Genomic DNA, 22816 nt, shown 5'->3' with positions numbered 1-22816 from the left:
AAGAGTCTGAGCCATCAAAAAATGTCACTTCGTTTTACAAAATCTTAAGCAACAACTCTTAAAATTCAGGCTGACCACATTGGCTCAGAAAGGCAGGCAGTGAGAGTTTTCTTGTCTTTCTAAAAGTGAAAAGAGCTCAGTGGCACTGAAGAAGACCATTCCAAGATGACAGCCAAGTCCTTGGTCAGTGGAAATCATGAGAGGTGGCTCCTGTTCACACGGTGGTGGCTTGTCTCCAAACTCTGAGCGGGGCCACTTTTATATCCCAGATCTGCATTCCTACGTCAGAAGCGAGGGTGAGCAGGCGCTCTTCACACACATTGCAAATACCTCCAAATCATGATCAGGTGGCTACAAATAGTGTCGTGAATAAGAAGACAGATATTGGCGTTAGTCATACCCGGATTTGAATCCAGGGTCCCTCATGTACTAGATTTGTGACCTCGGACAGATGGACTATTGATAGTGTCTACCTTAGTAGTTACTATGTTAGGATTCTTATGAACATTCAATGAGATGATGTTAGTCAAGTGCTTAGCAAATGACCTTGCACATAGTAGGACTTAAATAATGGTAACTTTAACTTTTTTTAACTTTTCTTATTTTTATTTTTTTTAGCTAGAGCAATTCGGTATTTTATTGTCCCAAATGGGAGTTTTGTAGAGTAAAAGGGAGTACTACATTCTAGGGGGCAAAAACCATGCCAAGACAACTGACATGAACAGGACTGTCCTGAACAAACGACACCTGATGCTAACACAAGGTCCTTTTAAATGTTTTATCTTCCAGTTCTCTATTAAACTACATGACGTTTGGCAGCAATTTAATATTGAACACTGAGTAACAGCACACAGTTCTGTTCTTGAGAAGACGTATTTTCTTTTTTTTTTTTTTTTTTGAGGCAGAGTTTCGCTCTTGTTACCCAGGCTGGAGGGCAACGGCGTGATCTCGGCTCACCGCAACCTCCGCCTCCTGGGTTCAGGCAATTCTCCTACCTCAGCCTCCTGAGTAGCTGGGATTACAGGCACACGCCACCACGCCCGGCTAATTTTTTGTATTTTTAGTAGAGACGGGGTTTCACCATCTTGACCAGGATGGTCTTGATCTCTTGACCTCATGATCCACCCACCTTGGCCTCCCAAAGTGCTGGGATTACAGGCGTGAGCCACCGCGCCCGGCCCAGAGAAGACGTATTTTCTAAGTGATGAAACAAACTTTCCACCTTCCCCATACTTAAGGTTCCCCAGCATAAACTAATGTTTGAGATGAGCCTGAGCAAACAGTCTGTTTTAATTTCTCTAACAGAACCAAAAAAGCACACAACTGTGATTCAGTTACTTCGATTCACTTCTTCATTTTACAACATATAAACAGGAGAATTTGAGCAGATAAGAATTTTAACACTAAGAATAGTTGTAATCATGTTGACAGCATCATTAGTAGGTGCAGAAGTAGAAGCTTATTGGCAGTACTGTGGGAGTTTATTCATTAATACTTGTCTTATTTCTCTGGAGATCCCAAATGAAATATTAGACTGAAGTTCATTTATTAACCAAGCAGTGATGTATAAACAAGATTCTCCTAAGCCTTGTGGAGGAAACAGGATCATATAAAATATGTTCCCTCAAATATGTCCCCAAACATAGATGGCTGTAGTCTGGCTGTCCAGATATGAAATGTGAATGCAAATAGGCAAGTGCAAGGTACTGAGTGACCAATGTGATCTCAACAGAAGCCTTGGGAATTTAGACAATGCTGTTCTGGCCAGTGTGATCAAGGTGGATTTGGAGTTGGCTTGAGGAGTGGGCTCAATTTCCTTGCAGTAGACAGATGGCATTCCAGACAGAAGGGACAGTATGCACAGAGGCTTGAAGGTGGGATGGGAAGTGGCCAACTTCCTGGGCCAAAATGATGAAGTGTTTGACCAAAGGTTAAGTGAGGGGCAGCTTTGGAGGTACAAGAGAGTTAGTTTCAGCCAGGAATAGCCCAAGTGTGGTCAGTGAGGTTTGGTAAAGCCTCAACCCCCTTAACCCCTTCTAGGCATTCACAGCCAAATGAAGCCATCAGATTCATGCACAGATACCCAAAGTATAAAATGATCTAAGTCTTATAAGAGACCCTCACAGACCTCAAACACCTCAGGCGTATGGAGAAGCGGTATCAACTCTGAATGGGAAAATCTGGGAAGTCTTACTGGGAAAGGGAGAATCTTAACCAGACCTGGAAGGATACGGGGACTTTGGAAGGGAGAGAAAGGCATTACGGCAAAAAAAAAAAAAAAAAAAAAATATATATATGAAAGAGCTAAAGCTCGGAGGTCAGAGAGACCTCTGATTTTCCAGTGAATGTGGGCCATATAATATATGAGGTCCACAAAGTGGACTTTTAATTTGTGTTAAAGACCAACATAAATGCATATCACTTGACTCAAATGGAGGACAGATAAGAAAGAACTCTTACTGGTCCTTTCTTCACATTAACATTGAGATGTGTCTCTAGTATGGGAATGGAGAAGGGCTGATTTTTCATTTGGTAGATAAACAGGTTGTTGGGTGGCAGCTATTGTGGTGAAAGTCTTTTAGAACAACCATGTATGTCAGGCAGGAGCAGACTGCCTGAATCCTCCACTTCTGAAACTCACTGTCTAAGGAACCAGGACAGCTGTCTTTTTTTATTCACTGTCTCACTGTCACTCACCCAGCCCCCACCCCTCACCTCATCAGGAGGGCTTTACCTTCCCTGAGAAGTGAACCAACTACTTCCACACCAAAAGATCTATTCCAGCCAAGCCAAGCCCCTCTTCCTTTCCTCTGAGCCCCTGTCTTCTGGAGCAGGCTGCCTCAATATGAAATACAGAGGCACATTTAAAAAATGTGTTTCAGAAAAAGGGGAGCAGAAATTCAGCCTCTAGTAAATGTTCGTGCCTGAATCCTTGGTTACTTTACTTTGTACTTTGCTGTCCAAAAGGAAGAGGATGCAGGCTTCGGAGCAAGCTGGTGCCTTCCAGATTTGTTATCTAGCGATGATGTTGTTACCTAGAGGTGACTGTGTGTGTGTGTGTGTGTGTGTGTGTGTGTGTGTGTGTGTATTTCCCATTCGTTTGAGCAAGCAGGTATAAAGAAGCAGTACCTGAGAAGGCAGCATGTGTCAGGCGGGTCGGGCTGTTCTCTTTGAAAAATTGCTGTGTCTCAGCTTCTGAATTTCTTAGGAACCTGAACTAATACAAGTTTACCACTAGATGCAGCCGGTGAAATGCCAGTGTCATATTACAATTAACAGCAATTCTGGTGGCTGTCATCACTTACTCTGAACAGAGGATCTCCAGCAAAAGCATGACACCGTCACGGCTGCTAATTCAATGGCATTGTGTGAACTATGACAGACCTTATGGTGCACCTTTTATGCTTATTCAAATGAATGCAGTCTAGCCACTTAAATGGAGGAGAGGGAGAAAAAGTTTTAACACATTTCTGCAGATGAGCCCACAAAGGGTCAACTTGGAAAAAAAAGTTGTGTTAAGGAAAGTAATTAAACAGAGTCAGAGAGATTGAATATTAGTGCTTTTACAGAGTAAATGAGGATAAATTCTGTTAATTATGTGACTTTTTCCAGTACTAATGTGATAATAAAGTACTCTAATTCTGGAGAGGCTTGTCACAATCCCAGCTAAGGCAGTGACCCTTCTACTAGGTGAGAACAAGAAGCAACTTACAAAGCTTTCTGGCAAAAAGCAAGAAATCAAAGTTAAATGGATTTTTTTCCCTCTCTCCATGTTTAGTATGGAAAACTACTACCCAACCCCATCAGGAAACTCTTGGCGAATGGATTGTCTTATTTGAGGCACGAAAGCACTTATGCTTGCTTTTTTTGTTTGTTTGTTTAGTTCCTGAGGGAAGAAATGCGAGCAATTCAAAGAGTATAAATAGCCCAGTGCAGGATTCTAGTCCGATGATTAACATCACCAAAAAGATTATAGTTGGAATGTGAGTGAAATTTGGTCTTTGAGACTTCAATCCTACAGAACTTTATGTCATAATGAATGGGTAGGAACTTGTTTTTAGCGGCAACAGAGGTATAAAACTTGATATTTTGCAACATAATAATTGCAGCAGAAGCACAGAGGAGAGAGTTTGGGGAGATTCTGGGGAAGAGCCAGGGCAGTGCCCTGCTGCATGTGCTATTTGATGGATGGGATGATGTGTCATTCAGGTGTGAAGGGATGGGAGAGGTGAAGAGAAAGTTTGCCAGGAGGGAGCCATAGCATGTGCAAAACTACCGAGTAGGCCAAGCAGAAGGGGTGCTGAGGGAATGCAGAAGGATCCGGAGGATCCAACAGGGTTAGATCCAACCAACCCTGTGGTCCTCAGATCAACATAATCTCAGATACAGAGAGTAGGAGAGAGAAGGTGGCAAAGGTAGTTTTCTTCCAGATCACACAGGAAGTGGGTGATTGCTTCAAGGGCAGAAGAAAGTTTTTTTCTTTTTTAATTTTTAAAATACTGCCAGATTTTAGCATGCGGTATCTAAGGACTGAGGGAAATACGGTGGCTGCCAGTGCGCGCGTATTGCTGTACCCTACAGTGGCAAAGGGAACCCAGGTTCTTAGACAGCCCAGTTGTAGTTCTTATGAGCACAAGCTGTCTAGTGAGACCCTGCATTCAAATCTTTTCTATACCTGCCGTGAGCTACCTGTTGACAGGCAAGTTACTTATCTCCCGGTGATTTGGCTGCTTTCTTACCTGGAGCCCTGGGGCAGGAATAGAGGCAGGGTGAGTGGATGGGGGAGTGTAGGGTTGCTGTGAGGACTAAAATGATGTACTAAATGTAGTATAAACGTGAGCTATGCTTACCTCATTATTAGTTTTTATTATTAGGTTTGTTATTAGCCTAGCACTTGATAAAGTATTCAGTTAGGCTGCCTTGGAGCAATCTTTCCCTCTAAAAGAATCACCATCATCAGAAGGAAATTGTATTCTGCATCATGTTGGCTGAGAATCACCACACCAGAGTGTGCATGCAAACTTGATTCCATAGTTGAAGGAAAAATGCATAAAATCTCATATTTTCCCAAGCTCTTTACTTTAAGAACAATTTATCAACATCATTATATTTGCAAGCGAAGAGCCTTCTGTATCAAAAATAACACTCAAAACACTCTCAGGATTCAAGGAATGGTTTTGGAAGTAGACTGCTTGAGAGGGAACACACACTGGGTTCAAGCAGACCCAATGCTCTCTCACCACACCTCTTAGCTAAAATTGCGGTAGGGAATTGCATCAGATTTCTCTCAGAGGTCTCTCTGACATCTGGTAGCCATCAGCAGAAGAACCCCAGAGAGAGGGATGAAAACTCAGAGAAGAACTAGGGACCCCTATTGTAGCCTGCTATACCTGCCTGTAGCTTCTTCTCTTCTTAACTTTGAAGACTCTCTACTTTGTTTTAATCGGCTATTGGTTTATGACCATTTTTATTTATATCTTCCACATTGTGTGGCTCTTCTTGTCATACTTAAGAATCTAGCCTTGAGTCAACTGAGAAAGACACTAAAGAATAAGTGTGTGTGTTTAGAGCAGGGCAGGGGGGATCCCACCATGGTCTTATTTCAGCAGGTGGGTACTTCAGTATTGTTGGGGCAGGATTTGTCTTCATGTGTTAGTGTACAGATGACCAGAGGTGCTGGGGAGAAAGTCCTGTTGCTTAGTCACTGTTATGAGTTAGAAAGTTCAGGAAGTTGAGAATTCATCAGGCATTCATTCACTTACTTACTCATTCACTTTGCAAATATTTGACTGCCAGATACCAAGCACTATAATAGGATCTGGGTATGACAGTCATGGGGAATGAGAGGGGGACTGCTGAGGTAGGATGCAGGAAGATTTTCCTGGGGAGATGACATCTCAGGGAGATCTGAAGGATGGGGGAGAGCTAGGGCGGGATCCCTCCAGGACCCAGGGTGGGGAAGAGCCTGGCATGTCTGTGGATATGAAAAGTAGCCCATGTGGCTGGGGTGTTCACAAATGGGAACCAGAGGCTGCCACTAATCAGCTGGGTGACCTTGGCCATGTCACCTGACTTCTTGGAGCTTTGGTGGACTAATCCATCAAATGGAAGTGACTTTATCCACTCCCTGTCACATACTTCAAGACTTTTTGTGAGGATCAATTAGTGAAAAGTTAGAAATGATTTTTTAAAATGAAGCACAGTTTAAAAGGTATAGCCTGTTTTTAAAAATTATGATTGATTTAGTGGAAAATTATTACCTATAGAAGTTAGCGTAAGTTCGAATGGGGAAGTTTATCCCCATTAATGCAAGAAGCTAGCTCTTATCACGTGGTTTTACTTTCAACTCGGTGCAGGGGAAATCAGTGAGTTCTATGCTAAGATTTTGCTCTCTGTGGTGAACAACATATCCTGAGTCCAGATCCTGGTTCCTTCATTTGTATGTGACCTTGGGCTCTGTTACCAGTTCCTCTCTCCTCAGTACCTTCATCTGTAGACGGAAATCTAGTAGGCCCTAACAAAGGGGTAGTGGTAAGGAATTGGAATCATTGGAATGATTGTGTAAATGCCCAGTGCCTGGCACATGCTAACCAAAATGGGCACTCTTCATGTGAAAATGAAAGCAATTCCCATGCCAAGAAGGCCTGGCCAGATTCAGGTGTCCTCCCATTAAATGTAGGAAGGGATAAACTTGTTCGTACTGGGTTCGACGGCATCTTCTTTCATATAGAGAGTTCCAAATTGCTGACTTTTGAGGTCACAGACTCTTTAGAAGCAGGGAGGAAGGCACCGAGTCAGTTGTTTTGTTTCCTGCATGGTTAATTGGTTGTAAAATGCTGCTAAAACTTACTGCTTCTGATTAAATTAAGTGCCCTGGGAAATCCAGCTGTGAACAGGTGGGTATTGGAGGTTTTCCCTGTGTCTCTATTCACTGTCTGTGGACAGCCTCATGCTGGTAAATATGCACCGCCTTCACTTTTGCTTCTGGGACCAGATGCTTTTCCCAACTTCTCCCTTCACCCAACCCATCAGCTGCCAAAGGTCTGGGAGAAAATCAAGCTTGACTACATCTGAATTTCAGGTGACGGGATTCTTGATACCAAAACAAATAAAAGAAAACATGCCATTTCTTCAAAAGCAAGAGCTATGTTTGTTTTTCAGTGAGAGGAGTCCCATTTAGTGGAGCCACAGGGGTCCTTGTTTTGTTATTATTTTTATCTTAAAATGGGCACAAAGAAGCCCTGCCCTAGTCTTGCAGACAAATGGCTTGCTGCCACTTCGGTTATTACAGGTTAGGGCAGAAGATGCAAACTGCGTTCCTCTTCCAGATTTGTTTTGTCTGGCCCTTCTGTTGTTTGGAAGATTGGCAAATTTCACACTTAACCATATGTATTTCCAGCTTCTCTTCAAATAGGCAGGGTTGACAGCACTGTGCCCATATTGCCCTGTGGAGTCAATTGGCTGGAGAAGAGTCAAGCTCTCCCTCTAAACAGGACATTGACTCTTGAGTTCTGAGAATTCCCAGTAGTGTCTGTGGTTTTACATGCACTCATTGTCTCACTCATTGTCTCACCTTCCTGGGCTCTGTAGGGTCTGAGTTTCAGACTACAAATTTCAAAGACCTGGAACCAACCCAAATGCCCATTGACGAGATGATAGACTGGACAAGGAAAATGTGGCACATGTACACCATGGAATACTATGCAGCCATTAGAAATGATGAGTTTGTGTCCTTTGTAGGGATATGAATGAATTTGGAAACCATCGTTCTCAGCAAACTGACACAAGAACAGAAAATCAAACACCACATGTTCTCACTCATAGGCGGGTGTTGAACAATGAGAACACATGGACACAGGGAGGGGAGTATGACACACTGGGGTCTGTTGAGGGGGCCAAGGGAAGGACAGCAGGTGAGTGGGGAGGTCTGGGAGGGATAACATGGGGAGAAATGCCAGATGTAGGTGACGGGGGATGGAGGCAGCAAACCACATTGCCATGTGTGTACCTATGCAACAATCCTACATGATCTGCACATGTACCCCAGAACCTAAAGTACAATAAAAAAAAAATGACACCATAATTTACATACTTTTTCATTCTCTTTTCTTCAAAGTAGTTTCGTTATAAAATATCCCCATATCAATAAACAGTTATCAGCAACAAAAAAAGCTTCCATCATTTTGAAAGTTAATAGCAATTCTGCATGAGAAATTAAAAAAAAAATATATATATATAAAAATGTATCTGTATGTGAGTGTGTGTGTGGGTGTGCACACACACTGGGGAATATTGAAGTGGTAGAGCCTAAAAGTCACTAGCACTCTATCGAATATTCTCTCTTAAGTTTTTGAGACTGTCTTGTCTCTTGTCACCTCTTAGCACATCTCCACTTCTCCTTACCTTTCTTGGAGGGCATTGTATGATGTAAGCTCTTCCTACCTTTCCTCCTCCCCACCTATGAAAGCTCACTTTTCCAGTGATCTCTATTAGGTAGAATATGAATGGATTATTTTCTGTTATAGATTCATCTCACATGGATTGAATTTTCCAGCAACCCCAGCTGCACATTTTTTCGGGTTCAACTCTAATAAATAGAAAAATTTCTCTCTTTTTTTAAGCCACCCAAACCAAAGTCCTGAGACTAGCTCAGACAGGGCCTGGTGGGCTTGACTTGGGTCACATGCAGTTGTATAGTTGGGGGTTATGATGCTCTGACCGGCCAGGACTAGATCACAAGTGTCCCTTTGTCCAAGTGCGGAATGGGTTGATGCTGCTGAAATGTAAAGACTCTGGAGTGAGGGGGAAGATGTTCTCTAAAAAGAGAATAGCAGACTGTTACCAAACAGAAGACAAAGGATTCTGACAGTCTACTCAGACTCCTTCTAAAGCCTCTGGACCCATTCCACAGGGAAGCAAGTAAACAAAACTGCATACGACGTTGGGGTGATCACGGATGCCATGTAGACCACCCCCTGACTGTAGGTTAAGAATATCTGGATTAGATCATTTCTTATCCCATTCCAGCATTCTTTTTTGTAGTAAATGATCAACCAATTTTCTGATATGATGAAACTTTCTTTTTTCAGAATTATGTTTCCAGTGTTTTCAGGTTTAAACCGAAGCTGTTCAAAAGTGACATGTGGGGAGGGCAAGTGAGTGACCTGTGAGCCGCAGAGCACCCTCAGAAACTCTAAATGCTTTCATTGTTCGTCTCTGATACTGCTTCAGTTTCATTTTTCATCAGCGTCCTTACGATACCATGAGAAATAGTGCTTAATAAGGTGTCAGACTCTATTCCGCATTATGATTTCAAAATGATAAATTTCTTCTTATATTTTTACGGACTAGAACATACAGGCTTATTGGATCGTCCATAATATAGACTGGAATAATTTGGAGTGCAGGAGATTACTGTCAGTGCTCTGGGGGATGATGCTTACTGGTCATTATTGTTTGTAGACTGGTCCTGAGCTTTAAATTCAAATTAAGGAGTCACTTGTTTTTATCTGAGCTCAGCTTGTGTGGCATATTGGGATGCAGATTTTTTTCAATGAAATCCATTGCTCAAATTATATTCATTATCCCCAATGATGTGTGAGGCCAGGGGATGGCAGGCAACATATGAAGATGTTGAGATTGGGATAAGGGAGGGTGTGCTGGCAAAAGGGAACAAATGCGGTGAGAATATTAAAAGGGAAATGATGATTTAAAATAGTTTCAAAATACTTAGCAAGATTCTGTGCTTTCTGTTTTCTTGGGGATCAGCTTTTTCAGCTAATCCCTTTCTTCTATATATACTTTTTTTTTTTTTTTGGTAGAAAAGTGAGTTTTTCTAGTTATTACTTTTCCCTGAAGCACAGAGTTTCCAAACGTCAGCTTTTCCTGGCAAGGAGGAACCCCTTTCTTTTTTTGCTCTTTCCCTTTTCCTTTCCCTTCCCTTTGCTTTCTTGACAGAGTCTCGCTCTGTCACCCAGTCTCGATTCACTGCAACCTCTACCTCCTGGGTTCAAGTGATTCTCCTGTTCCAGACTCCAGAGTAGCTGAGATTTCAGGTGTGTACCATCATGCTCAGCTAATTTTTGTATTTTTAGTAGAGACGGAGTTTCACTATGGTGGCCAGGCTGGTCTCAAACTCCTGGCCTCAGGTGATCCACCTGGCTCGGCCTTCCAAAGTGCTGGGATTATGGGCATGAGCCACTATGCCTGGCCGGGAACCTTTTTCTTTCCCTGCAGCTTGTGCTGGGATAAAAGAGGATGGGTGGGGAATTTTATTTTTATTTCTACTCGGCAGTGTTTTGAGTTAAGTTTTTATGCTGAATTTCAATGATATACAGTGAGTTGCCCGGGCAGTTTACTATTTCTGGTACATAGCTCCATCATTTCACTTAGCACATAGTATTGGTATTATTGTTGACTTTAGGAATCAACTAGCGGGCTGGGTGCGGTGGCTCAAGCCTGTAATCCCAGCACTTTGGGAGGCCGAGGTGGGTGGATCACGAGGTCAAGAGATCGAGACCATCCTGGTCAACATGGTGAAACCCCGAATCTACTAAAAATACAAAAATTAGCTGGGCATGATGGAGCGTGCCTGTAATCCCAGCTACTCAGGAGGCTGAGGCAGGAGAATTGCCTGAATCCAGGAGGTGGAGGTTGCGGTGAGCGGAGATGCGCCATTGCACTCCAGCCTGGGTAACAAGAGCAAAACTCCGTCTCAAAAAAAAAAAAAAAAAAAAGAATCAACTAGCTATCAATTCTCAAGCTTAGTATGCATCAAAATTCTTCAAATACCCCTCTGGTCCAGGTAGACTCATCCCACAGGAAAGCCCATATACAGAAATTTGCATACCATTCCTACTTTCTCTCTGCCAGGGCAAGTTTCTTAGGTCATTCTGATTAGGACAGCCTGAGACCTGTACTTCAGTGAACCTTCACAAGGGAAGGGACTGGGTTGTCTGTTGTATGCCTTCTGTTTGGTCCAGAGTAGGTGCTTAGTAAATACTTATTGAGTGAAGAACAGACTCAGTGAATAAATGGATAGCCTAAGGAAGTATGCTGAATGAAGAGATAGTAAATCATTAAGTTTTAACTAAGAGTTTCAACAAAAGTCAACAGAATGGTTGCCAGAATTTTGGAGAAAGAACCAAACAGACTTTAGTTACACGGCCTTTTATTCTTTACGTTACACTTGAATATTGGGAACACAATGGTAGGTTTAACTTAGAGATAAAACTTTCTCAACATCAAACTTTAAAATATGAAGTAGGAATTTAAGGACACCAATGGTGTGGAGCCTTCCCAGTTGATACTTACTTATGAATTATGCAATATGAAACTAATAAATGACCTACATTTTACAGAGTATGAGATGGATAGCTTTTAACTGTTCACATTTGAGTTAAATGTAAATATTAGAGCATAGACACTTGGAGAAAGCTGCTCGTAATCTTTAGTTCCTAATTCATGCCTTGTAGAAGGGGCCAGCATCCCTAGGTTCTGTGCTGAATGATACTCACTTCAAGTTTTACAATGCAGTTGTTTGTAATTTCATTAAAGTAGGGCTATTCATAGAAAATTCAGAAGACATAGAAGAAAATAGAAGAAAGAAATCATCTTTGCAGTATAATTCAAAGCTAACTGCCAATTAATATTTGCAACTAGTTTTAAGCCAGCTGTGTATTCAGTGTTTTGCTTGTACAGCTGTGTGCAAGGGGCTGTTGGGAATGGGAGGGCGTTACCAGGAGTCCATGGCATCACGGAGGGGCAGACCATGACACAAGCAACTGCAGGACTTGCAGTGAAAACCAAGAGTGACAAGTGCTGTAACAGAGTGTAGGCGGGAGGATTAATTCCAGCTCCGGGTATCTGGGAAGGTTTCACGGGCTCAGTACATTTATACTGCACCTGGAGGGATAAGTGGGATGATGGGATGCTGAGTTGATGTGGGAGTGAGGGAGGCATTTCAGATCCAGGGAGGCAGCCTATGGTGAAGGCAGGAAGGAAATTTCATGTTCAGGGCACAGGATGTAGCTCAGTGTGACTAAAGTGAAGAATGCTGAAAGGTGAAGAGTAGGAGAGTACATTATTGGCATTATTAGGGACTTGGAAAGATTCACTGATCCAGCCCCTGCCAGAACACCCACAACAAATTGATATTTTAAAGGTATTCAAAGTTCCTTGGCAATTAACTCGATTACTCTATCATCCTAGCAGTCAAAAGTTTTTCTGGGAATTTGAATGTAAGAAGTTTCCTTCTTTTTATTTTTCTTTTGGAGAAAAACTTGAACCAAAGTCATCATGTTCTTAGTAGAATTGGTACTGAGAAGAATCAATGCATATTGGCCTCTCCGGAAAGATCTGCTGGTTGAGTAAGTGAATGAATGTGTGACAACGAACATTTATACTTTGTAAAGTCTCAAAAAGAATCATAAGTTGAGTGTCCAGGCAGAGCTGTATGCCTCAGTTACTGTGGACTTGAACTTCTTGATCTCTCTCTGACATCTGTCACCTCCACAGGGGAAGTTAACATCGAAACCCTCTGGTCCTTAGAAGGGAAAAGTGAAATTCTAACATCAAATTCTAAATGAATCTGCTTTAAAATGTTAAACACATGTGTATTGAACAAGGAGATATTAAAAGCTTTTTATGTGCAACCCGTGGCTTTCTGTCTGCATGAAAGATATTCAAGGGTAGTGACCAGTGAAAATCATAACTAATCCTTAAGATGATGTTCATGGACTCCTCCCAGAAGACCCAGAGTACATTGGCTTTGTTTTGGCTACTGTTCTCCATATTTGGGTTGGTTCCGTTACCAGAACACGCACTGGTCTTTCATTATGGTTAAAATGCATTTGAGGGATCACAAATAGGGTGAGAGTGGTCATGAGCAAAATCAAAAATATTAAAATTTATAATTAACTGTATGTAATTTAGTGAAAGTGCTGGCATTTCTAGTGAAATGTTTATGCTGTCTGCAGTTGTAATTTTGAATGAATCTGGTGATGATGATGATGATAAGAATATAGCTAGATATGGTCAATGATCCCCATGATATGGTATATATAACATGTAAAGAATATAGTTTAATGGATGTGGGCTTTGGAGCCGAACTGCCTATGTTCAAATCTCGGCTCCACTAATTACTAGATGGGAAACCTTGGGCAAATTACCTTACCTCTCGGTAACATTATTTGTAAAATGAGAAAAGAAGTAGAACCTCATAGGACGGTTGTGCAGAGAAAATAAATTAATACATACCAAGCACTCAGGACAGGGCCATACACGTGGTGTAGTGCTTGTGTTTGCAATAGTAACGGCTAAGTTGAGGATCTGAGGCTCCTCCTGCCTCATTTTTTATGCTCGGCTTTGTGGGGTGGGTCGATTTTACTGAAGCAAAGTGGCCACCTGGCTGTGCATCCTTTTCAGCCTGGGGAAAGATTTGCACCAGCAACCCAGAAGTCTAAGACCTGATGCCTTTGCTCAAAACCTGTCTGCAGGAACTCTGTGGCCACGATTCCCAACAGAAATTAGGTTCCTTATGATGGAAACAGTTTAAAACAAACGTGTCCTCAGTCTGTCCCCAGTTCCAAGGACAGACAGATGCTTGGTTTCGTTGCTGCCTCATTCCTGCTACATATCAAATCATTAGGATGACTTCAAAGGTCCGCCCAGGGCCAAAGTTTGTACCTGAATATGTTTTGGCAAGAAACACTTGGCATTTGAGAAATCTTGTAAAAGAGCATCCCTGAGGATAAACATCTTCTCTACCACACAGGAACTTAGAATTCTTTCCCTCTTAAATTTCCAGTCAGAAAGTTGGGCCAGACAGGCAGAAGTCAGTGCTCAGCTAGAGCACCCTTGCTCTAACCTCCCTTTTCCGTGTCATTTCTAAGAAATCGCAGGTTTTTCTTTCCCCATTGGCCACTGGTTAGTTGTCCTGTCCTCTACCTATTCACCGTCTCAAGCCTTTTTCCTGCCTTTCAGATTTGCCTTCTAATATGAGGAGACCTATGTGGAGTGGGTCCTTTTCCTTAAAACTATTTTTAAACTCTTTAGTTGGCTGCTGTGCTATCCCAACACCATTTCTTTTTTTTTTTTTTTTTTAAATTCTTGATACTAATAATGTCCTTCCCTCAAGGGCATACTCTGAGCTCTGAGGTCATGAATGCTTTTCAAGTTGATCATGCTCATCCCTTCAGGCTGAGAACACTTTCCAGAAGTGCCCAAGAGCTGAAGGACCTTGGCCAGTGGAAAAGGTAAACTTCTTGAAGTCAGTGGCCAAGAATAGGGGCAGCCACATGCTCTCCCCCTGGGATCCCCAAGATAGTGCCACAACTCGGTAATGCTCCACTCTTCACTGCGGGGAGGGAGGAGAGAATTTGCTTCATCTGTGCAGAATTCCCTTCAGGATCTTATTCCTCCCCTTCTGCCCACCCCACTGCTCAAACAGAACTATGGATGCTTAAGTCAAAGAGGTTCTCTCTCAGGAATACATGTTAATATCAGAAAAGGAGAGGAAGTCAGCCCAGCAGTGAGAGACCTTTACCCTTACATGGGTTCAGCCTTCTCAGCCTGCCCTCGTGGCATTCTGGGATTTTGGCCGCCTCGTGGGTATCAGGTTTTCACATGGATGAACTGTACTCTACAACACTTCTGTGTGCTGGGAACCAAAATGTTTTCTTTGACATTGAAAATAGAGTTTGCTCTTTCTCACTGTTTTGGCCTGCCCTGTTGCAAGACAGATCCATTTTTCATGGCTGTGAGACTGTTGTTTACCTCTTCACAGAGCTCTGTGTCTTCGAAGGCTACCATGAGGTAGTGATGGCATTTCAAAGAAAGCCCCTGGCAGCTCAGGTGGACTGGGTAGGGATAGGTGCTTTTTGGTTCAATATTTTTATTTTGGGAGAGAATCCTTACACTCTTAGATTTCCTTGGTTATTTCTGGGCAGTAGGCCGGGTGGTGGAGGCAAGAGGTTGTGCATTTCTTTTTCAAAGCACAGGTGATGGTGCCGTCTGTGGAAATGACTTTTCCAAAGAGGTGCTTTTAATCATGAGGCATTTCCCTCTCCACCCTTCACTGTGTGTGGGGTGGGAGCAGCTCGAACTTCACACAGAAGGGACCCCACAGTTGTTTCCACACAGCTGTTTCCTGCGTTGGGCCACAGCAAGTCTCCGTGTCCTGAATATCTTTGGGAAGGATCATCTGCCACACAGCCATCTGCAGACATAAGTCAGAGGAACTTTCAAGGAGCCTTGAGATTGCAAATGGGGGTTTTATGTCTTGGTTTAGGTGTGCCTGGATGCTTTTCCTCTCCAGCCTGGACATTATGAGAGCAGCTGCACAAATCCAAACGTGATTTTTCAGAATTTGGGTTGGGGGAGGTAAAAACTCAACCTGCTCAGCCCAGATCGATTGCAATGCTTTGCATGATAATTAAGGACATACAAGCTGTTGCCTAATGGGCAGTTTTACTGTGTGTGCCCTTCAGTTCTGACTAGCTGGAGTCCTCCACGATTTGAGGCACTAGGCCTTTCCTTTCTGTGTCTTGGCCTTTGAAAAGCTGCTGTGGTCATTATTATCTTTCCTTGGTGGTTGTTCTTTTTTTTTTTTTTTTCTTTTTGTAGGTCATTCAAGGAAACCTATAGTTCTCATTGGGTACATAGGTCTTTGCTTCTTTTCTTGATCTTAACATTTAAAGAGAGAAGAATACTTCTGATACCTGAAAATCTCAACATCTTTGAGTGCTAGGCAGTGAGCAGTTGCCAGGGATAAATGGTGATGAAAAGAGTTATCACTTCCTCCATGGCACGTATTATTTCAACACCCTACATATGGTAACTCATTTAATTGTCATTAACTCTTTAAAGTAGGTTCTGCTGTTTTTCCCATCTTACGGATGAGAAAATTGAGGCACAGAGAGGCTAAATACTTTGCTGAAAGTCACCCAACTAATTAAGGAGTAAAGCTAGGATGATGACGAAAGCCACACCGTGATCCTAGGAGAGAAGTACCGTCATTCTCATGTTTTAATGAGGCCACTGAGGTTCAGGGAATTGTCGAAATTTACCCAGGCTTGTCTTAGTTCCAGTGCAAGCTCTTGTCCAGTATACCCTACTGCTGTCTATTGTAAAGACACTCTCAGTTCTATCCCTTGGAGGCCCTAGACTACATTTAGTTGAGCAAGTATTTACTGAAAACCCACTGGGTTCCAGGTCTTATGTCGGGCATTATGTATACAGAGGTGACTTTTAAAAAATTTTACATCCTCATGTAGATGAGTCAGATCTTGCTGACTAATTAAACTAATTTTCCTTTTGGGGGAGTCCAGAGTTACCTTTTGGTCTTGGGTACTGTGCTGGTCAGCCACTACCAGCACAGTACTACCGTGGAAGCTACTCAAGCCAAATACTAATATCTACTGGTTTGTAAAAGGTGATACAGGTATATCATTGGATAAGCAATTTTGTTCTACAGATGTTTTTTGTTGGGTTCAGTTAATATCCTGCATTGGCCTGATTGATGAATTCAAATACAGCTTTTAATAGGATGTCACTTTCCCATTGGAGGTAGTAGACTAAACAATTTAAAAGTGCAGGTGTTCAGCTCTTATAGCATTGGCTTGAGAAGCTAATATTATGTTGGGAAAATTACATAACTAGACATCAGGACATGTGGCTTATAGTTTCAGCTCAGATATTTATTATTAACTATATGAATATTGTCACGTCTTCTGATATCTCATTTTTCTCATATGCAAAATGAGGAGTTTAGACAAGTGATGGTTAAGATCACTTATAAAATCCTAGAGTTCATGGAAAACACATACCATGACTAGTCCTTTTGGCCAGTTTAGGAGATTGGCTGTTGACTGTAGATAAATCCTTTAATTTTGTTGTCTTTGTTTTCTTGCCTTTCAAATGACTTTGATAATTCCTGGTGTGCCTGATTTACAGGAATCTCATGAGGATTCAGTGAGATGTTAGGGATGTAAGTGCTCTGAATAATTAGTACATTGCATGAACACAAGATGATATTATTCGTTCTGAAAGTTAACAGAAAGATGTCGAGTTTCTCGTTACCTCCTTCCCTCCCCCCTCAAAAAAAAAAAAAGACTTGAGTTAAAAAGGAGTTTGATCCTGGTCAGGCTGTTTCCTGGAGTTTATGGAACTCCTTGGAACTCTACAGGGTCAATAGGGGCTTTGTCCTGCTGTGGGTCAGTTTCCCACAGTTGGGGTAAGGCTGCCACACTTTTTCTCCTGACAACACTTTATCAAACACACCCGCCTCACAAAATGCAGCAATTCATTAGACAAAAGTGAGGTTTTGAGTTACAATAACCTCAGCTTTGTTAAAAGCCCCCTCGGAATCTGAGATCCTCTCTGTAGGCCAGAAGATGTGCACGTGTCCCCCGGTTTACAAAGGCCTTATAAACTTAGCCTGATAAGTCATCCCCCAAATTCGTGTGCCACGGCTGTCTCTCAGTGGGGATATTTTTAACTCCTCCTTCTATCTCCTCTCAGTTCCTTTAAGGAAGTGTGATCCGAAAGGGTCAGGCACTTGGCTTTTACTTAGGGGAAAACTTAGAAAGAATTTCTGAGGCTCCCCCTGGGGTAGGGCTGGCTTTCCCCAAAAGAATTGGCTCTTCAGAGCATCTTTGCCACATAAGGGCTTGTGTGAGGCCTCAGGCACCAGTTGACGGCCGTGTCTTCCCCACAACAGATGGTCAAGCCTTCAATTTCAGCAAGTGATCCACTGTTGAGGGGGCGGGCAGGGGACTCTGCCAGCATGTCAGGTGACAGGCCAGCTTAGGGTAACGGGGATCTGGTGTGTGCCCGGCATAGCTTTTGTGCTAACGATGGACTGCTGACAGGCGCCCTGCCCCAGCTCATCTTTGAGGCAGAAGATCCCCTGCTCCCTTGATTCTGTTTCTCCCTGGCAGAGCTGGTGTCCTGTTTGCCTGTCTTTCAAAATTCATTTTGGCACCAGATGGACCCCCTCATGGTGGCTAGCAGTTGTCTGACTTGAAGATGCCAGAGGGTGTGCTGACAGCTCCTTCTAGCACAACCTGAATCTGGCTGTCGGGTCTGGGCTCAAATGGCTTAAACACACACAGGCGGCTGATATTACCAACCCTGGGGAAGCAAGCAGGGGGGCCCACTGGTGGGAGAATGGCAATGGCGTCTACCTCCATAATGTTCACGTTGCTGTTGTGGAAATCACGATGCTAATCATTACTCTTATTTACTTAGTACCCTTATTTCCTCTTATTAGTGCAATTGCTATCAATGGTACAGTTAGTATTAACATTATTATTGTACTGCTTCTATCATTTCTAAAACTATCATAGCATGTTGGCTAAGAGAAGAGTGTACAGTCTCTGGAGCTACACTGTCTGAATTTGAATTCTAGATTCACATTTCCTAGCCTTTGGGCAAGTTATTTTACTTCTCTGAATCTCAGTTTCCTTATCTGTAAAATGGGATTCATAGCAGAGGCTACCTGGGAGGATTATATGAGAAAACGGATTTGTTCTTAGTATTGCACTGAGCACAAGGTAAGCACCCAATACACGGAAGCCTTTCTTATGATGACTGCCACCATCAGGATGCCTACCATGTATCTGTCACTAAGTCTTACCTCAATTTTCACATTTTCCCCATACGGTAAGGCCTGTTACTATACCCAGTTTGTAGATAAGGAAGGTGTGGTGCAGAGACGTTCAGCTCCTTATCCAAAGTCACACAGGTATACCTGGTAGAGTCAGGATATGAATCTCATTCTGGGTGTTTCTGAGGGCTGTGGCTTTTCACCATACCACATCCACTCTCGTCAGTTTAGTGATAATCAACCCTCTCCTGGGGCTCAAAGTAGCTTTAAATATGCCGTTCTAACTAGCTATTCTTGAAAGCACAGCCAGTTTTCCTGTCTTCAGTGTCTTTGGATATAGGATTGAACCCCAGTAGGACAGGAGGATCACAACTATCAGCTCCACTGTATTAGTTTCTGAAAGCCATGTGTGATCAGCAGGGCTACTCAGCACTTGCCTTCTGAGAGGTCCCACGAATGAGACAGTGGAAAGGCGCTTAGGATTTGGGCCGCTGCCTTAATCCCCCTTTCTTTACCAAATCGATCATATTGAAAGTGGGCAGGAATCAGTGACTGGCTGGTTTGCCTGTGCAATGACAGCATGGGTCTTGGGACCTGGGGATTTTGTTTCACACAGCTGGGCTTCAGCACTGTTCCATAAGCCATTTGTCTTGGATGAAAGGTTGATCAACTTTGGCTTCTGTGGAGAGAATCTGGAAGTAGGGGCAAATGATTATTTAGAGGCCTGCTTTCATTGATGGGCAGTCAAATATTGTGTGGCACTAAAACGTCATTTCAGGAAGATGTTTGCATTTTTAAATGTTACACTTTTGGTTGAAAAAAAAAAAAACATTATTTTTCTCTAAAGAATGATTCCCACATCATACTCCCATCCTGGCAGATTCTAAGAGATCAAGGATGAAAGGGAGTCATCTGGGACTTCTCTCATTTTCATATTCAGAAATTGGATGAACTCTGTATATTTTCATTCAGTGCCCTTGTTATAGAGGACCCTGGTGTTACATGATTGACAGACATTGCAGTCAGAGCCAAATTCAGACTGAGGCATCATGGGGTGATAGTTCTTCATAATCTATCTGTGTTGAGGTGGGGATTTTACTCCAGTGTGGTCTTAAAGTGGAAGAAAGGGAAAGAAAAGAGAATTATAATAAGAATTCCATTGACCAACATTTTAATGCATTTTGATATTTTTAGGAAATATTTGGACCTGAAATCCACAAACACATCACATCTAGGCCTAATAGTAAAAGCGATTGTAGAACTTAGGTATCTTTGGAAATACTTCTTTTCCCAAACCTGGGCAGGTAGAGGGGTTTAATTACAGGTGGCTGACATAAATGCCAGAATATGGCACTTTTAATAGCTGCTGCTTTTCCATGATAGACTTTAACAACTGTGATGGTTACATAAGAAATAACTCAGAAAGTTATAGGGTGACCATATAATTTATCACCCATACCAGGACATTTTTGAGAGTTAAAGTAGGTACTATTAATACATACCAGTACAGCTGGTATAAACTGGGATTTTTCTTGGCAAATTGGGGCCTTTGGTCACCTTAGCAAGTAAAACCCATGAATCTCACTATAGAACCAATTCAGAAACCAAGGTGGCAATGAGGCAGGAAAATACTCAGTCAACAGCTAACTCGTGTCTACAGCAGACAGTTTAATAAAAACATTCAGGAGGCGTTTGAGAAGTCAAAGGACTTTAGTCACTTTGTGAATTCTGCTTATTTCTCACAAGTACTGCTAATTAAAACATTTTACTTGAGAAGCTAAGATAAAAAGTGTTTACAAAATCCTTGTATTCATCCAGCGTGTATTTGCCAGTTCATCATCTGTGAGTTTGCAGGGCTTAAATTACATGTTGTTTGGGACCATGAGTAATCCTCAGACAATTATATCCAATTGGAACCTATCTTAAATTATGATGAAAGCTTTCCCTCTGGACAAGTGAATATACTTCCTTGGGGCTTAATTCTTCTGTGAGATCTGTTGGCAGTGCCAGGACTGTTCCTGTCATAAGGAGGGTCCAGTGTGGATACAAAATAAAGGATAAGGCCACAGATGAAATACTGGCTCTAACACCATGCTCGATAGTTCAGAAAACGTGTAAAGAGAATCGAATGCACAACCTAGGGGTGAATTATCTCTTTTTTCCCTCCCATGTCAGAAAGTGAAATGTTAACCATGATGATTCGTTTCTTCACAGGTTCTTCTTGAAATTTTTCCTCAAATGTAACCAAAATTGCCTAAAGAATGCGGGAAACCCACGTGACATGCGGAGATTCCAGGTGGGTCTGTCTTGTCTTTCTTGACTTTCAATAATGACATAAATATCAGGAGGGAATTAAAAAAATCTTAGGTAGAAGATATGTAGTTGTTTCTCCCGAGGTGATGAGCAGCTGAGGCCCTTGGTTCCCCAGGTATCTGCAATGTAGGAGTTGTTTAGATTAAACAAGAGTGGGAACTGTACCACCTGTGCTCACGGGTTGAGACAATGGTGTTCTTCTAGTCTAGTTTTGGCTTCCTGAATGGACTCACATGCCTAACCCCCCCCAGATTAAGTAAAGTACATAGAAATGATGACTTCTGGCTGGGTGTGGTGGTTCACGCCTGTAATCCCAGCACTTTGAGAGGCCGAGGCAGGTAGATCACCTGAGGTCAGGAGTTCGAGACCAGCCTGACCAACATGGTGAAACCTCATCTTTACTAAAAATACAAAAATTAGCTGGATGTGGTGGTGGACACATGTAGTCCCAGCTACTTGGGGGGCTGAGGCAGGGGAATCACTTGAACCCGGGAAGTGGAGGTTGCGGTGAGCTATTGCACCACTGCATTCCAGCTTGGGTGAGAGAGTGAGACTCTGTCTCAAAAAGAAAAAAAAGAAAGAAAGAAATGAATTATTTGCCTAAAATTTTACATGTAGAAAAGAGCGAGAGCGTGTTAGCTCACACCTGTAATCCCAGCAGTTTGAGAGGCCAAGGTGGGCAGATCATTTGAGGTTAAGACTTGGAGACCAGCCTGGCCAATATGGTGAAACTCCAACCCTACAGAAAAATACAAAAATTAGCTGAGTATGTTGAATGAGTTTGTTGTCCCAGCTACTTAGGAAGCTGTGGTGGGAGGATCACTTGAACCCTGGAGGTGGAGGTTGCAGCTGAGATCATGCCACTGCACTCCAGCCTGGGTGACAGAGTAAGATGCTATCCACCCACACCAAGAAAAAATAAATAAGAGAGAGAGAGAGAGAAGAGTACAACTAGACTAGTATAACTGCTCTGCTTTACAATTACGTCTTTTTCTTCCTTCCTTTCTCTCTGCTCACCTCTTCCAATCTTGGAAATTGCTAGTGGTACCTGCCTATTATAATGGGCCTGTTAAGAAGTGTAACATCTCTAAAATGAGATGGAGAACAGTTCTGTTTCAGAAATGTCCTCAATTATACATTTACTAAAGGAAGAGGACTCACAAAAAATGCATTTACTTCTAAGATGCAAAATGATACTTGGATTTTAGGAAAGATTTTTGAGTCTAGACACGGTGCTTCTCTAACTTAAAAGTGCTGCAAATCCCCTGAGGATCTTATTAAAATGCTAATAGAGGTCTGGGGTGGGAATAGAATTCTGCATTCCCAACAAGCTGCAGTGTGATTCCACAGCCATGGCCCACACTTTGAGTCGCAAAGCTTTAGACCCTTGTGCTGCTCTCCACCTAATGGCATGGCTAAGTTATTTGCACGGTCCATGTAAGTTTCCCTGTCAGAGTAATGATCCATTTACGTATGCTCATGTGGTCCATCAGGGAAACAGCATGGTGTTTAAAGTATGCACTTAAGTATATTTAGTCAGCTTTAAGTGTAGATTGAAATGTATGATCTCTGAGAGGATCCTGAAAAATTTTAGCTGCACCTTCGTTCTCTGATGGGGAAAGGGAAAGAGATGATCTTGAGCATTGATTGGGGATGTCAGTATTTCTTAGTCTCCAAGATGATTTCTTTTAAGGAGGTGAGACATATTAGTCTCATTAAAGAACAAATGCAGTAGGAAAAAAAGACATCTCTCCTGAGATTCTGAGGCATTTCTCCAAAACCATCTTAGCCTCACCACCTTTTGTCTTGACACACAGTAATGGGGAGGTGTGTAGTTTCCTAGAAAATGTTTCTTCTGGTCATCTTCTGATTCCAAACTGGCAAACTTGGTGCTCT

The 22816-nt window shown here is 42.4% G+C and overlaps 1 protein-coding gene across 11 annotated transcripts in view; it reads left to right on the top strand.

Moving 5' to 3' along the window:
* Nucleotides 1–22816, top strand: part of EBF1 (EBF transcription factor 1) — a 413030-nt gene that overhangs the window by 243398 nt on the left and 146816 nt on the right. For all 11 annotated transcript variants that reach the window (XM_008984138.5, XM_035283569.3, XM_008984128.5 and 8 more), the window contains exon 7: nucleotides 20822–20903. In XM_008984138.5, coding sequence (XP_008982386.1) covers nucleotides 20822–20903 — 82 coding nt within the window. The remainder of the gene's footprint in view (nucleotides 1–20821; nucleotides 20904–22816) is intronic.

Source organism: Callithrix jacchus, chromosome 2 (assembly GCF_049354715.1).
Source record: "Callithrix jacchus isolate 240 chromosome 2, calJac240_pri, whole genome shotgun sequence".
NCBI lineage: Eukaryota > Metazoa > Chordata > Mammalia > Primates > Cebidae > Callithrix > Callithrix jacchus.
The sequence above is the reverse complement of the archived record's forward strand: the minus strand, read 5'-3'. Positions and strand labels throughout refer to the sequence as shown.